The 17,956-nt window shown below is 38.0% G+C and overlaps 1 protein-coding gene and 1 pseudogene across 4 annotated transcripts in view; both read right to left on the bottom strand.

Annotated features, from left to right (window-relative positions):
- KIAA0355 (KIAA0355 ortholog) overlaps window positions 1–17,956 on the bottom strand; it is a 69,008-nt gene that overhangs the window by 38,945 nt on the left and 12,107 nt on the right. For 2 of the 4 annotated variants that reach the window (XM_025042585.1, XM_025042587.1), the window contains exon 2: window positions 5,982–7,309. In XM_025042585.1, the coding sequence (XP_024898353.1) occupies window positions 5,982–6,524 (543 nt within the window). In that variant the 5' untranslated portion in view covers window positions 6,525–7,309. Of the gene's footprint in view, window positions 1–5,981; window positions 7,310–13,201; window positions 13,257–17,956 lie in introns of all 4 variants that reach the window. The other 2 variants (XM_025042586.1, XM_006926793.2) reach the window with 2 other exon arrangements.
- Window positions 1,174–1,292, bottom strand: LOC112474826 (annotated as a pseudogene).

Genomic DNA, 17,956 nt, shown 5'->3' with positions numbered 1-17,956 from the left:
TATTATGAAGGCGCTGCATGTAGTTCTTTTATCAGAAGACATGATCACCTGGTTGTCTCATATTCAGTGATGCTGAGGTTGACCAGTGGATTTGGGAGAGAAAGGCCTGATCCTTCCCTTGTGAAGTTCCCCTATGACCTTTCACCAAATGGTTTTATCCTCCACTGTATACTACAATATACTACACAGGACAATACTGAGATCCTTAGAAGAATCTTCCCTCATCAATTAGGGCTATGTGGTTATCCTAAAAAAAGTCTGTACTGGAAAAGCAGGAAATTTGCTCAATTTCTTATTTTTCTCCTTTTAATTAGCAATTTTCAGAATAATGAATTGGTTGCACAGCGTGTCTTAACAAATCAAAGCGTCCAGCCCCTCCAGAGTGGCAGATGCCCTCTGGCCCCAGTGGCTTCCACCCACACAGAATGGGCTGGGCAGACAGAAAATCTTGATTACTGTTCACTGGGAAGTTTACAGAATCATCCAAATTGCAACCACTTAATTATAGCTTCTTCTAAAGGCTAAAATCTGAAGAAAATTTAATTAAGATTCACCTCAATAAAAGAATAAGTCAAAAAGAGTGACTAGAAATTAGCAACAGCCTAAAAACTAGATCCATACAAGCTTTTTATGAGGTGAACTACAGTTTCTGATTAACAGCAGCAATCTGGATTTTCATTTGGCACATATAGTTAGGAAATATTTACTCCATAATCTATCATGGACGATCTACTAGTCAAAACAAGGAAAAAGTAACAATGACTTTTACCTCAGGCAAAAAAAAAAAAGAAACAATATGCAAATTTAATTCCATTAAGGTTAATGAAAACCACATTTTGAAAATAGCTTCTAATATTTTCCATTACTGTTACTCTATAGTATTTCTGGCATATCCCAAATAAATGTTAATGTGCCTGAATTAAGGTCCTTAAGAAAAAGTCAGTGTTCACAAATAATTTCTAACAGTTTCACAGTAATCACACAGTGTACAAAAGACATTTGTCAGTGCATCAACTGAAAGCCCAGGTTCAATGACATAAAAGTTTTATTTAAAGTTTGCCTCATTTAATTTATTTATTTATTTATTTATTTATTTAGGCAAGCAACCCTTGGTTGACCTCACAGATTGCAAGGACCTTGTCAGTTTACAATCCCTTATTTTTTAATTTTTTACTCCTACAGCACCTGGTCTTCCTCGGTGGTCTCCCGTCCAAGTACTAACCAGGCCCGACCCTGCTTAGCTTCCGAGATCATACGGGAACAAGCTTGTTCAGGGTAGTATGGCCGTAGACTTGCCTCCCCATTTAGAAGGTGGTGATATTTGGAATGCCACTAAAAATGCTGGAAGATATACAATACAGACCTCTTAAAGACAAACTCCTGAGAGCCCTGTAGCTGCCCTGGGCTTCTAATGCTTGTACAGAGCACCTGCCCAGAGGGCCATGGCTTCTCAACAGTGAGGCCACAACGTGTGGCCAGAGCCCCAGAACTGCCTAAGGATGAAGAATGCAAGAGGAGATGTGGCATCACTGCTTACTGCACAACGTCAGATCTCATCGTGCTGCCCTCTCTTTACCTTCCCTTCGAAGGCTGACCTCTTTTATCTTTCTGACCTCACCCCTTGAACTCTCCATTTGACTCACTGCTTCAGTCACAATAGGTCCTCACTGCTCTTCCTACAGTCAAGGTCACTCCTGCCTCAGGAATTGTGCATAGCTGTTCTCTCTGCCTGGAGTCCTCTCTTCCTGGGTATCAACAGGGCTTCCTCACTTCATCTCCTTCAGGTCTTTACTCAAACGTCACCCGCTGATTGACGCCTTCTAATCATCTTATCTAAGACTGCAGCCCTCTTCTATCCATATAAGAGGAATTTCTGTCTCGTTAGCCATTGTATCCTCCTGTGGCTGGAACAGCACCTGGCACAAATAGAGTGTGCAACAAATATTTGTGGAACAAACGTATGAATCACTTTTGATTTCATTCTTTTGATTCTTTTATTTGTATTTGCACTGAAAAAGTAATTTTACTTAACACAAGTGATAGATGTTTGAAAAAAAGGTAGACATTTGTGACTTTCTAATAACTAGAAAATCAAGTTATGGGTTGTCTATACTTTAATGTGAACCACATGTTTTAATTGCAAACGATACTTACTTAGGATAACAGATTTCTAGGACAAATGAAACTGAAGTAGACAAAATCAAAGAGAAATCTGCCCTCAATTCAGCTTGCCTGGCATTTTACAGGAACACTGGCATTAACGCAATTGTAAAAACCACCTGTGGAGATGCTCCTAGACTCAAAAAGAAAAGACACAGACAGCAGGTCCTGTGCAGTCTACCTCTGAAATATGTTTGGGTAGGATGTTAAAGCTTTATACAAAGAAAACATTCAATATGGGAAAGCATATTTTTCCTGAATTCACATTTTGGCGGACTGACAGTGCGAGACTTATACAAAGGAATTCCCATGAAGCACTTGATTAAGACCACATTTCTCATTTTATACAAAATTCCAGTTCATATACAATGTAAACTACACATTTTCTATAAATCCAGCGAGGGAAAAATCCTACCTAATCTGTCAATTGGCTTGTCCAAAGGCTGCCAGCTACTGCAAATGTTTCAATGAAATTCCCCCACCTTCGTTCCTCACACCACATTCTAGACACAAGGCAAGCAGGAGAGTGACTCTTGGTGGAAGAGGTTCTCTCAGGCTTTTATCCTGAAAAGGTCTCGGCAGTTCCTACATCATGCAGAAAAAAAATACTGCTGCCACCTTACAACACCAAGAGAGAAAACACAGAGGGAAAAGGAAGGCACCTACCTCAGTAACCAGGAGAGAAATGAGCAAATGTTCTGGGAGTGGGAACTTTTTCCACCTAATAGAGCTTCAGTTAGAAGAATATCTTGCTGCACACTTCTCTCTGATATTGGTTTTGTACATATTCTGCTCTGCACTTCAGAGAAGGGCTAATAGTACCTTTCAAGCCAGGTTGGAAGCAATAATAATAAATAATGATGATGACAACTAACTGCGTACAGAGTTTCACACACACTAATCACTTCTGATCCTCACAAGAACTCTGGAATGTGGGTGGTAATTCCATTTTATAGATGGACAAGCCAAGGCTTAGAGATGTTAGATTTGCTTGAGTCATATAATCAGAACGAAGCAGAGTCATTTACTAAACCCAGATCTTCTGACTCCATTCCCCATAACAGTGTCACAGGCACTAGCTAACGAGTGAAACACCATAGTCACAACCCATTTCTCTAATAGCAAGATTAAGAGGGTGAACCACCTGGGGTAAGGGGCAAACTCATTGATGATTATAGACAGGACAGGACTCACATAACACCTGCCTCGCCCCAGAGCACACAGTCAGAAACTGCAGTTTCTAGACACAGGCACCAGGATCTGTCAATCAATGAGAGCAATAAGGGATCAATAGAAGCATGCTTTGGGCACCTTCAGGATAGAACAGTGGGATTGGTACTTTGTCTCAGGTTTAAAATGGTCAAGCATTTGAATACAGAATTCAGGGCTTTTCTTACCCACGATCCTGGGCTAAGCTCCTGAGTAGTCTTTGCCTATCCAGTCAAGTTCAGCAATGTTAGGCCACAGATTTCTTTCCCCAGGAATAAATGTTAAAGAGCCTTTTCAGGGCTTTGCTGATAAAACTTTAAAAAGACCAAAAGGAAAAAAATGCTCAGCCATTCCATCTAAGTTGGTGAATATTCTGAGAGAGAGAACCTTATTGGTCTGTGGAAATGTATAAATTCCAGATATAACAAATACTGCTTTGTGGAAAAAGCAAAATGTTAAGACTGCAGGCCTATACCTGGCAATTGCATTTTAGAGTTTACTTGTAACTCAGCTGTTTCAAACTTAGAATACACTCACAGACTCTAAAACCCATGAACAACACTCAGTTTCCAGTCTATCTAGCCTCTGAAATCTTGTTTGGCTCATTATGTACGAAACACATGGTAGTATTCTAGCTATCCACATCACATTTCAATGGGGAAAGCCAAGCCAAAGTTCCAAACCACAACAAAAAATGAAGTATTCCCCTTCTCAGCTCAAGTGGTCCATGCTGGTCCCAGGGAAGCAGAAGGGACAAAGGTAGATGCTACAGTGCCTCAGCAGCTTACTAAAACCCTACTCCTTGTGGTCGGTTCATCTTCTAGTGTCCTGACTTGGGGAACAAGGGCACTTGCCCTACAGAGTTGGAGGGCAAACAGCCATGCAGGTCTAAGTCTGTCTCCTCCAGCACCTGGAAGTATGGCTTGAAGAAGAGCTCAATGTTCATGTTAAAATAAAAGCTGTTGGCTTTATTTTTCAAACCACTCTTGACTAAAATTCTAAATAAAGTTAAAAGTGCTTATGTCATTATAGGATGATAGCTGTAATAGTCAGGGTCTAATATTGTTCAACACTCTCTAGAAGAGGGCAGAGTCCCTAACTGCTCTCTTGCCACATGTCTGCATGACCAGGCACACTGTTGGCTGAATAACATGGTTCTTCATATAAAACAAACAAAAGTTGAAGCTTTACAGTTGTACCTGCACAAATATGTACCTGTGCACAGGCAGTAGTATGGAAGGGTACATACCAACCAGTTAACCGTGGTCACTTTTGGGAAAAGGAATGAGATAGGAGAGCAAAGCAGTAGTTTTGCTGGAATTTCTTTTAAGAAGTACGTTTTTTTAAAAAATACATGCTTTATGTATGTAATTTAAAAATACTTTAAACTATGACAAGCCATTTAAAAAAAACTTCAAAATAATAATTTTCTTGAATATAAAATGTGATCATACAAATAATCAGAAATTATAAATATGTTTATATAGATTTAAAACAGAATGACCCAAGGAAGTGATACTTTTATACCAGCAGGTTCAGGAAACTATAGCCCATGGGCCAAATACAATCCACAAGGTCAAACTAGTTTTTACATTTTTAAAGAGTTATAAAAAAACAAAAACAAAGAATATATGACAGGGACCACATTGGCCCATAACACCTAAAATTTACTATTTGCCTGCTACAGAAAAAGTTTGATGATCTCTGATTTCCGCCAAGAATAGTGTGCCTTTTCAAAAATAGTTCTAAATTCTTCTTGGTAATGCCTTCAAAATCGCTTTTAAAAACAATAAAAATTAGTTATGTTACTTAATAGTATACCTCTTCCCCCTCTCCCCTCAAACCCACAGGAGTATAAGGTAGCTTATTCAGCCACCTCGATCATCAGATTTGGCTTAGGAGACTGCTAATTTCCTAAAATCAAATTCAGCTCCAGAATGGGGAAAAAGACACTCTCCCTCATAGCATTCAGAAAGCTAACCTATGATGTGCTGCTAAAATGTTCATTGGAAAAATCAAACTCATAAGAACTCTCTGAGCAGCTAAAATTAATTTAAAAAATCTAGCAGCGACACTAATATAACACAGCACAATTTTATAAATCATTTCTTAAATGAAGAAAGGAAAAAGGTCATCTTTATTCTGAATGAAATCTGTATTCTAACCTTACATTTTAATCCGGAGCCCTGAAAGAGGGAGAATATTTCATTTTGATGGTCAAAGACCCTAGGAAATGTACTGATAAGAATCAAATACATCCAATTGTGAACAGCTGTGAATTAAGAACTGGAAAAATAATTTATCCTATTAACACATGTGCAAATTTCTACATTAAACCAATGGTTCCATATAATGACAATTCACAAATAAAGCTCAAAATCGTATTTAAAATTCTCAGTCCCTACCCTGTATTTTTAACACTATGTTATTTGGAATGAAGCTCCAATAAAATTTGTTTGTTAAATAATCTTTTAACTTACTTATTTTGAAATGAAAGCAATTCAGGACCTGGCATGCACAAAGTTTTTATAAGGAGAGAGTGTCAACAAAAAGAGAATGAAGACCATCATTATGTGATTTGGGAAAAAAACTAAGACAACATTCTCACTTACCTCTGGGATACATTTTCTTACCCAAGTATGACACATAAGACACGCTACCTCAATGTCCTGGAGACTGAATTCCTTCTGATCTGTAAAGTTTGCGGCCCCAGCACTCAGTTCCATCAGCATCTTGGCGATCTCAGGCTTTATGGCTGAAGTCAGTCGACTGGCTGCTTCCATGACGTGCTCCTGCACATCTTTGAGTTGCATGGCTGCCTTGGAGTAGTGAGAGTTCCTGAACACAGTGCTGAAGAGATCCGTGAGGAAAGTACTGGCACGGCAGAAGACATTGAGAGCGTCAAGGTACTTGGAGATGCCCTGCTGGATGTCGGCGATGGGAGTGGAGTGGGGCATGGCATGGTGGCAGCTGCCTGCAACGGTCAGACTGCCCAGTGGGGCAGTGGTGGCCGTAGATGCCAGGGGAGCACTCAGTGCTCGGCCCAGCTCGGGCATCGGGTACTGCTGGTGCTGCTGCACCTTCTGCTTGGACCCGCCAAGCAGGAAGCGCCGCTTGTAGTCCATTTTACTGTCCTGGGCACTGCAGCAATACATGCGGGAGAGGGAATTGTCCCAGTGACCGTGAGTAGGTCAGGGTTCCGACTCTTTTTTCCCCAAAACTGTAGCTAGGTATAAAAATAGTGGAGTTCTGCAAATATAAGTTTTAAGAAAGGCATTTCCATGAGGCAGGTGACCATGTGATCCAATGTAGATATGAGGACAACAGGTTTATATAACTAATATTTTCAGTGTAGGCAGGACCTCTGACAAAAAATAAAAGTGTGTCCAAATGCTGTGTAAGAACTGTTAGCATTCCACTCTCTTAATAAAAAGATACGCTTGCTGAGAAAAATGTTTACTTATAATTGCTTTGCAAGAATATTTTGATATTTGTATTTATCATGGCAGAAAAATAACTTAACTTTAAAAAAATGTAATATAATTTATCTTCAATATACCAGAAAAGTTAGAACCCAAAAACCCACAAGCTGATCAACAGCAATTTAAAAAGCAGTACAGAATTACTTTACACTAAGTCCTTAAGAAGGAAGATCAAACCTCTGCAGAATTTTGACAGAGCCTGCCTGCCAAATCCATTTATCTGTAAAGCTTCTTCTCGAAGTGAAAAATTTCCAAATTTCCTTTACTATTTTCTGAAAACAAGTTTTTGTTTTTTAAAAAATAGCATTTGTTATAAGTCTTCTCCTCCTTTCCTTTTGTTTGCTGAGGTAGCGGTTTCCTTGTAACATTAAGAGGTGCTTCCAGACTGAGTTGGCCCTCAACTGTAAAGTCTGAAGAAAAAATGCACAGATGTAATTGTAAGGCCTCTAAGTCATTTCCTGTAAGGGGGAAAAAATAAGATAGTCAGGAAAGTTACAGGACAATGAGTAATTCTGGAACATTAACTCCTGAAATGCTATTATCCACAAAGGTGGGCTACACATAAATAAGAAATCATATTTATAACCTTACGAAAGCTGGTACAATAGTGAGAGCTGAACTGTGACATGATGATTGCTAGAAAATTCCATGAGTTGTAGTACAAAAATAATGCAACAAAAAATGTTTGATTCCAAAGCTAAGGCTAGTAAACGACAAGCTGAGCGGGGCCTGGATTCATGCTGACAAATACAGCGCCCACAATACTTTAAGGGGATGTGGAAAAGGGAGTGATAAGCGAAGACAGGAATTGGGAAGGTTGTTATGAAGAAAATTTTACTTTGAGGTAGGCCTTGATTGTAGGATAGGTTTTGACAAGTGCAAAGGAGATGGGTGAGATTCATCAGGTGAAAGGACCACCGGAGCAAAGGCCCTGAAGCAGGCTGGCAGAGGGTCTGATCAGGATATCCAGCTAGACAAAGGGCAGTACACAGAGAGGGCCTGAAAGGTGAGGTGAGTGGCTAGCAGAGTTTGCAGATAGGATTTTTCTCATCTTTCCTCAGATGGTACCGATTTCCCCTCTGGATGTTCGAAGGGAAGCTTGGCAGTGTGTGCTGGCTCTTACATCCTGGGGTAGCTTCTGTAGAAACCCTGGCTCTAGAGAGGTCTGGACATTTCTGGTTATAGTTTCTGATACCTACAACAGTAGAGTAGTGTGATTCTTCTTACATAGCTAACATCAGGGTTCATACTTGCCTGAACTATCTGTTCTACCAAATATAACAATAGTTCAAATATATTTTAATGGTTTAGTCTATGTTAAACTTCAAACCTATATGATGTCTGTATATAGTTTGGTCTACTTATTGATTACTGGTTTTTCTTTCTTTCCATTTTCCTTATTTTGTCGATAAAAATAAATACAAATCATACTTTGTCACACATCATGGCCAATACTATGCCTCCATTATGATTCTGTGATTGCATAAGAAACCTAGGAAGGTAAATAGGTTACAAGAACAAGAGATGAGAAAAGTGCTGTGGATACAAATACATACTTTAAAAGTACAGCAACCCTAACCCAGCTGACATGAAAATTCAACTAAACTGACCACCATTTACAGCTGTGTTCAAGAGAATCTTGACTCTTAAAATCTCAAATGGCTACTTGTGATAAATCTGTTCCCAAATGTTCTTTTTTCAAATTCATGACAACAAGGCAATCATTATCTATCTCTACCCAAGTGCTCCATCATAATCAATGTGGCTTTACAAATTCTGATGTACAACAGAAGCACTCCACAAGAGTGCTAGAGGAGGAAGGCTGTTCACATAAAAACTGTGTGGTCTTTGATGGCAAACCACTGCCTTGAGTTGGCCACCTTGAGTGTCTCGAGCTGCCCCGAGGAGTGCTCTTTCTTTGTTCTGTGTTGCACACTGCTATCTCTGGCTCTGAGAATCCACTCCCATTACTCTGCCAGATGGTCCTAGAAAGCCAAGTAAGAACCACATACTTACCTAATTTTTTAAAAAGTAACATAAGCATTAAACATTTTAACTTTACATGGTTCCAAAGTTTATCTGAATGAAACTTGTAATGCTTAAAAATATACTATCACACCAAATTCATCTACAAATTCAATGCAATCTCTATCAAAATGGGAAAGATGATCCTAAAATTCATATGGAAATGCAAGGGACCCAAGATGGCCAAACAAATACTGAAAAAAATATACGTTGGAGGACTCACACTTCCTGATTTGAAAACTGACTATAAAGCTATAATAATCAAGACAGTGGAGTACTGGTATGAGGAAATATATTTACATAATAGAATTGAGAGTTTAGAATAATCCCATACACCTATGGTCAACTGATTTTAGACAAAGGTGCCAAAATGATTCAGTTGGAAAAGAATAGTTTTTTCAATAAATAGTGCTGGGACAACTAGATATCCACATGCAAAAGAATGAACATAGATCCCTATCTTATGATACACAAAAATTAACTGAAAATGGATCAAAGACCTAGATGTAAGAGTTAAAACTATAATACTCCCAGAAGAAAACAGGTATAAATCTTTGTGACTTTGGATCAGGCGATGGTTTCTTAGACATGACAACTAAAGTGCAAATAACAAAAGAAAAAATAGAAATATTGGACTTCGTCAAAATTAAAAATGGGCATCAAAGGTCACCATGAGGTGAAGAAACGACCCACAGTACTGGCAAAAATATTTGAAAATCATATATCTGTTATGGGTCTGGTATCCAGAATATATAAAGAACTCTTAAAAGTCAACAATAAAATGACAACTAACCCAACTAAAAGATGGGCAAAGAATTTGAATAGACTTTTCTTCAAAGCTAGCCAATAAGCAAATGAAAAAATGCTCAACATGATTAGTCATTAGGGAAATGCAAATCAAACCCACAGTAAGATACCAGTTCACACACACCAGGATGGCTACAATAAAAACAAACAAACAAACAAAAAAATAGAAGATAAGTGTGGGTGAGAATGTGGAGAAACTGGAACCTTCAGACATTGCTGGTGGGAATGCAAAATGATACTGCCACTGTGAAAGGCAATTTGGCAGTTCTTCAAAATGTTAACCATAGATGTGCCATATGACCAAGCAATTCTACTGTTAAGAAGCCGGAGACATGAAGCAACACATTATATGACCCCATTGACATGAAATGTCCAAAACGGGCAAATCCATAGATATAGAAAGTATATTTGTAGAACAAGGAGTCACTGCAAATGGGTTTCTCTTTGGGGTGCTGACAAGATTCTGAAGCTGGGTAGTGGTGATGGTTGCACAACTCTGAATATACTAAAACACATATGGTACGTGAATTTATCTTGATAAAGTCGTTATTTCATCTTTCATTGCCATTTTCCTATGTGACTTATTTAACAGCAAAAGATATATACCTTTTGTACATAAAAAATAAGTTTCCTGGCAATACCTTTGATGTCAGACTTAGTCTCCTTTTCGTACTCCAACTAGAAATCTGTATTTAAATGCTGTTATCCAGAACCTGGCCCTTAAAGATCATCTAATTTAAGCCCTTCAATTTACAGACAAGGGGGAAAAAATTCTAGGATACCCAATGTCTTGCACTAGATCACATAGTATCAGGATCACACTTGAGTATCCTGACTCTCAGAACTCCGAACACATACATAAATGTTCTGTTCTGAATATCCAGACTGGGAGATAGATTAAGTTAAGCTGCAGTAACAAATCCTTAAATGAGTGGCCTCACTTAATATTTATTTCTTGCTCATATGAAGTTCAATGTGGGTCTGGTAGCCCTTCTTCAACTCATATGAACATCACTGAAACTTGTGTTTTCCATAGTCACCTTAGCACAAAAAAAAGAAACTCATACCCATCCTTTACTGCTTCCTGCTATAAGTGACAGATATCACTTCCTCTCATAGCCCTTTGGCCAGAATTAGTCAGATGGTATCAATGTAACTACAACAGAGGCTGGGAAATGTAGGGGGACATATGGAAAAATGGGTAAGCATTACAGCTGGTCATAGCTGTCCACCCAGCTCAGCTGTGTGTTGCAAAGTTCTGACCAGATGGTGAAAGCAATTGTGACCAGGAGAAGCTGTTCTGTAATGTGGAGTCCCCACAGTTGCTTTCAAGAGGCCAGGTGATTCTTATACAGCCTGCTCCAAGACAGATTCTTTTGTTGTGTGTACGTATGCAGAGTGGGGGAGTGGAAATCAGTGGGGAGGGAAAGGTCACAGATTCCCTTGAGAAACTGATGAAAGGACACTCCTTAGTCAAACATAAATTCAAAATACCGAAGTTTCCATTCATTTTGGCTATGGAGCCCTAAGTGAAGAACCATCTGCCCTCCACATTCCCTGTGCTTCCTGTGCCCCCAGAGAAAGGCTACATAGAGTTAGAAGCAACAGGTGACTTCGTGAAAACCCAGCCTCGCTTCCTGTATCTAGTGTTGGTCTAGCAGGTAACCAAGCAGTGGAGGGCTCAGGCTAACATATTAAGGGGAAACAAAGAGAAATACACTTGGGACCCTTTACACCCATACCACTCACTACCTATGTACCTATATTCTCAAGGTGTGGTCCTTAGACCATAAGCATCAGAATCAAACTGTCCAGGATCAAGGGTGACCCTCCATTAGGATAAGTCTGTCTATAGGTCATATCAGTGTAGAGGGGGTGATCATAACAGCCACTGAACATGTCATTAAGAATGGAAACTTTTAGTGATTTTTTCACATGATGCCATATTAACATTAACTTTATTGAGACTAGAATGAAAAGAAGCCATGAAAACCAATCATGGCTGAAGGACTTCCTTCCCTGATATCAGAATCAGAATACCACTCTTAAAAGAAGGATTATTATTAAAATGTGAGTCCATGGGGTACAATCCAAATCTAACAAATCGATCTCTGAGGACAGGAGCAGAAAATACGCATTTTTAAAAAGCTTCCCAGGTGAGTCTGATGCATGTTTTAACTTAAAAACCAAATGATCTGCTGAAAATCTACTGAAAGCGACAAGATTAAGGGTACCTGAGCATGAACACCTGAAGATGCTTACTGCATGAACACCACTTAACACAACTCAGGTATTTCACTAATATTCCTATTCATTCAAGAATCCAGAAAGGGAACCCACATGTGATAAATGACTCTACTTCTGAGAAGCAAACAGCTGGTTGGACAATTCAATAAAAACTTCTGTTTGTATCATAATTGCTTTTAACAAGTCTACTTAAGTCCCACAGTCAAGCCTGGGGTTCTTCTCCAAGCAGAGAAAACAAACCCCTTGAGATGAAAATTGGTTTTAATTTATTTTTAACAGATCTGGTGTTGCTATTTTTCCTGTAATCAAAATTAGACTGTTGAATTCAAGGAAATATCACAGAACTGCAGTCAAATGCTCTACCCCTGAGCTATACCCCCTCTTCACAGAAATGAAATACCATTCAAGTTCCATCATTTTAAAATTGGACTTTGCCAAGAAACAATATGCAGAGGTGGTGACATCCATCTAAGGAGTAGTCTTCAGGATGGTGATCATAATATCCTGACAAAATACTGTTGGAAACTGGGTGCTGGGTAAACAAGGTTCATATTATTTGCTTTACTGTTGTATATAATTGAACATTTCTGTAATAAAAAGTTTAAAATGCACACAAACGTATATAAGCACCTAGATATATCACTTTTACTTTTTTTTTAAAATAAAATTCTTCTCAATGCTTGTCTTACTGGTTTTTGAATGCTTCCCCCATATTTATCTGCCTTAAGGGCTAAAACATGTTCAATCCATTTAAGGACATTTCTGTGTTTTCTTAAAAAGAATTTTCACTGGGAAAATATTCATCATTTATGAATCCACTATTCATGCTACATGGAAATAAATATGCATTGTGAAAGACCTCAGAAGTCAGCTACAGCCAAGACTTACAAGATTTAAGTCCTGTGTTCATAAGTTTTACTGCAGCCTAAGATTCTCAAACACAAAGTAGAAAAAGACCCTTTAGTAGATGTCACATCTTTTCAACACCACGATAATTTGCAAAAGTTCTTAAGAGATTAAAATTGAACTCAGACCTGATCACATCATTTAAAACATTCCTTTCTGCATAGTTATCAGCAATTTCCATTTCAAACAATAACAAAAAACCACACAAAGGTTAGGTAAATGGGTTTTCTTATACCCATAACTAAAAAGATACAAAAAGTGGTCATCCTGAGAAAATCTGAAGAGTGTCCCTTTAGAGAGTACGGTGGATAAAAAGTGGCCTTGGGGGCGGACTAACTGGGTGAGATCCTGGCTCTGCCACTTACCAGCTATGTGACCTTGGGCAAGTTCTTTAACCTCTCTGTGCCTCAGTTTCATCGTCTGTAAAATAGGGATAATAACAGTAACTACTGTTACTGACTTAAATGAATTTATACATATAAAGCACACAGAATCCTGTCTGGCACATATTAAGCCCTAAATGTTTGATGATGATATTATCATTCCCACACTATAAGCGAAAGTAAGCAGACCTTGTTATCTTTGCTTTTCTGGAAAGAAGTTACTGACAAACAATAAAGGTCTTGTAAAGTCACCCAACTCCTGAACTGAGTAGAAATCTACCTATCCCAGGGCAGCATCACATGTTTCAGTGATGTGATAGCTATAATTTGTGACTATAGAGAACACATTTTAAATCCTTTTCAGTCATTAACCCAACAGAAAAAATGAAGTGAAAAGCAGTCCTGTTGACAGCAATGGTATGACACAAAGCAGCTTCATTTCGAGATGACAGGCTAAATAAACAGGCACATTACTTACCTCCCCATTCTCCCCAAATCTCAATGACATAAAAGTATAGATGTTGGTTCACAAGGGAATCGTGGCATAATGGCAGTGAGAAGGGTTGAGGGATATAGTCTACTTAAATGATGGCTACTTTCTAGAAGATGGAGAGAAAGCAGTTAACTGTATGACAAACACCAGAGCAGAGCTAGCTATTTCCAGAACATGCAGAGTCAATAAGGTGGGCAGAGAGGCAGAGCCCTTTTTCCTGAAGGAGCTGGATAAAAGCCCACCTTTGAGTCAGCAGGTACAGAAATCGAGTGAGAAATGGGTTCATCTACCTGCTCTCCTCCATACTTCTCACTCCTGGTCAACAAATCAACCAATTTCTATTAAGGCTAAGAAGACTGTTGGAAGAACAGGAACTTCTTGTCAATTACCTATAAAAATCAGCCTAGTCCTTCATTGACAAGGATCGCCAGATAGGGACAGAAAAGAAAGAGGACAAAAAGGACAACTAAGATGAAAAGTAGATCAGATCTCAGAAGAAACATATTTTGAGTCCCAGAAAAACACCTGAAAAGAAATTCTAACTGATATTGTCAGGGATTTGAGAAGCAAGCAAAATTGTAAAGAAATCTTAAAGAAAGAAGAAATGAGGAAAGAATTCTTGGAAATTATACAATTGCCAAGATGAAAAACAAAAGAAGAAATGGAATGCGAATGTGGTAGGGTATAGGGGATACACACACACACACACACACACACACACACACACAATTTTTAAAAATAAGTAATGTAAGAATAATCCAAAACTAATAAAAATGTTTACCTATGAGATATAGAGAGGAATAAAGGCAAGGAAAGAAGACATACTTCTCTCAATCTACTTTGCTGTACAGTTTTATCTTTAGAACCACATAAATATTTTATATAATTTTTAAAAAGTAAACAAAAAACAATCCCTAAAAATAAAGAACAGACAAATGAACTCAAACTATATATCAAGTTGGTGGCATAACCACAGAGAGTTTTAAGTTAAAAGTGTTTTGACTGTACCTGTCCTGTGTTACTGTCAACAAAGGAAGCATGACTATGAAATCAAAGAAATAAAAATCCTTTAATCCTTTATTAAAATTTGAACTATCAGTCTGAAATCATGACTTATCTTCTTCTTTCCAAAACATACATATTTACTTTATGAAAAAGATCCAGAAGAACATCCCAGCTGCAACAAATGCCCTAATACTATTTCACACCAAAAAGAATCAGAGCTCCTCATAGAAATGCCTGCTTCTACATCTGGGGACAGAAAAAAAAGATAAGCCCAGCAATTCTTATCAAGCCCATAACTAAAAAGCAGGGAACCCATCTAATACTACCGGGCTCATGTGAAAAGGACCCAGAGTCAACCTGAAGAATAAGCTCTTAGTGGGCAATGGACATTTAACTTGGAACAATTTAAACACCAAAGAGAATAACTTTTCTGGAGCAAAACTCATTAAATATATAAAAATTAATGAGTTTGGACTTGGCAATGATTTCTGGGATATGACACCAAAAGAAAAAATAGGGAAAGGAGACTTCATCAATTAAAATCTATTGATAGTGTCCTTTGATTACTTTTGTAAAAGGCAACCCACAAAATGGGAGAAAATATTTGTAAGTCATATATCTGAAAAGGAATTACTATCCAGAATATATAAAGAACTTCTACAACTCAAAAACAAAACCCAACAGTCCAATTGTAAAATGGACAAAGGACTTGAATAGTAATTTGTCCAAAGAAATAGACAAATGGCCTAATCATAAGGAAAGGCAACACAAAACTACAACGAGATACCACTTCATATCCATTAGGATGGCTATTATAAAAAGAAAAAAAACACAGAAAATAACATCTTGGTAAGGATGTGAAGGAATTGGAACCCTGTGCATGTTGCTGGTGGGAATGTAGAATGGTACAGACACTATGGAAAACAGTATGGCAGTTCCTCAAAAAATTAAACATATTACCATATGATCCAGCAATTCCACTCCTGGGTATACACACAAAAGAACTGAAAGCAGGAACTTGAAGTTATTTGTACACCAATGTTCACAGCAGCATTATTCATAATGGCCAAAAGGTGGAAACAAGCCAAATGTCCATGGATGAATAGATAAACAAACTGTGCTATAACCATACAATGGACTATTATTATTCAGCTTAAAAAGGAAGGAAATTCTGATACATGCTTCAATATAGATGAACCTTTGTTCATCCATGTGGCAAACTACCTATTTGTCAGGCCACCGGTCTGCAGAAACCTGGCAGTGGTTGCAGTATCTGTGGCCTTAGGATAGGTGCTACGGAGAAGAAAGCAGAGATCATGGTCTCTACTTCCAGTCACGGCTAAGTAACAGGATCCTCAAGCACCACTAAGTAACAGGATTCTCAAGGTCAGGCTTGATATGGGTAGAAAGTGCTGGCTATTTCTCTAGGGAGCCTGTCCTTTATCTTTTACATCATCTTTCACTACACATACATTCACTTGTTTCTCTATTCAATATGTTCATCTGTTCTTTTAGTTTCAGGTTTGCCAGAACTGATGATCAAATACAGATGAACTCTTCCAAGAAGATATACTAATGGTCAATAAGCACATGAAAAGATGTCCAACATTAGTTATCAAGGGAAATGCAAATCAAAACCACAAGATACCACTTCGCAACCAGTAGGATGGCTATGATGAAAAAGACAGGCAATAACAAGTGTTGGTGAAGATGTGGAGAAATTAGAATCCTCATATACTGCCTGTAGGGTTGTAAAATGGTGCAGATTCTTTGGAAAACACTCTGACAGTACCTCTAAAGGTTAAACAGAGAAGTACCATATATTCAAGTAATTCCACAACTATGTATATATCCAAGAGGAATGAAAAACATATCCACACAAAAACCTGTATATGAAAGTTCAGAGCAATATTATCCATAACAGTAAAAAAGAGGAAACAATCCAAATGTCTATTAACTGATAAATGGATAAACAAAATGTAGTATAGGCAAATAATAGAATAATATTACTCAAGCATAAAAAAGAAATGAAGTACTAACATGCTAGACGTAATTTGAGCCTTGAAAACATTATGTCAAATAAAGGAAGCCAGACACAAAAGACCACATACTGTATGGTCCTATTAATATGAAACACCCAGAACAGACAAACCCATTGAAACAGAAAGTAGATTAATGGTTGCCTAGGGCTAGGGCGGATGGAAGAATGAGGAATGACCGCTAATGGATATGGGTGTTTTGGGGGTTTTTTAAGAGTAATGTAATATTCTAATATGAATTGTGATAGTAGTGTATAACTGTGAATATAGTAAATATCACTGAATTATACACTTTAAAGACTGAATTATATGGTGTTATGTTTCAATAAAGCTATTATTAAAAAAAAAAGCCACTCCACAAACAATTCCCTCTTCAGAGAAAAAAATACAGAAAATTCTCTTTCCTCTCCAGTCCACAACAATGTAAATTTAAATATCTACCTTTGATAATGTGGAAGCACTACAGGAAATTCTTTAGGGAGATTAGGGAAGTTATTGTCTATGAAGTTCAAAGCCCAACCATTCTCATGTTTTTTTGTCAGTTCAGAATGACACAAGCCATATTTAGAAATGCATTCCAGAAAAATGCTTTGAAGAATTTTATTCTCAACATTCATGAATTAAAAATATCTATCCAGGCAAGAGAAAATGCCTGAAAGATTCAGTTCTTCTCTCTTCTTAGGACTCTCCTTTTTTGGCTCCGCTTCGATGTTACAACATTAAAAAGAGTGATATGGAAAGACGGTAGTTCTCCTAGCTCTCCTCCTGTCCCTCTGGCTATTCGTAGTTGCTTCTATGAGGCACCCCTTTTCCTGACAGACTGAAGTGCTGTGTGGTTCCTCAGAGCTCTATGCTGTGCCCTCTCTATTTCTAAGATTGACATATTCTCCCTGCGGAGGACCCCAAATCCATCTCTCTAACTCAGATCTTTCTCCTGTGCTCCAGATCCCAAATATTCAATTGCTTAATGGACAGGTCTTCAAGTTAAATGTCCAAAACCAATTCTCCTAGCCTTTCAGTGTTCCTTCCGTCTTGGTGAATGGCTTCATCATTTACCTATTTGAACAATCCAGAAACCTGAGAGTTATCCTCTATGCCTCACTCTCCTTTACATCTAGTTAATCATTTATTCATATCTTTCCTGTCTTCTTAATATCTCTCAGGGCTTTTCCCTTATCTCTATCTTCCCTGCCAATACAA

The sequence above is a fragment of the Pteropus alecto genome, unplaced genomic scaffold (genome assembly GCF_000325575.1).
Source record: "Pteropus alecto unplaced genomic scaffold, ASM32557v1 scaffold7, whole genome shotgun sequence".
Classification (NCBI taxonomy): domain Eukaryota; kingdom Metazoa; phylum Chordata; class Mammalia; order Chiroptera; family Pteropodidae; genus Pteropus; species Pteropus alecto.
The sequence above is the reverse complement of the archived record's forward strand: the minus strand, read 5'-3'. Positions and strand labels throughout refer to the sequence as shown.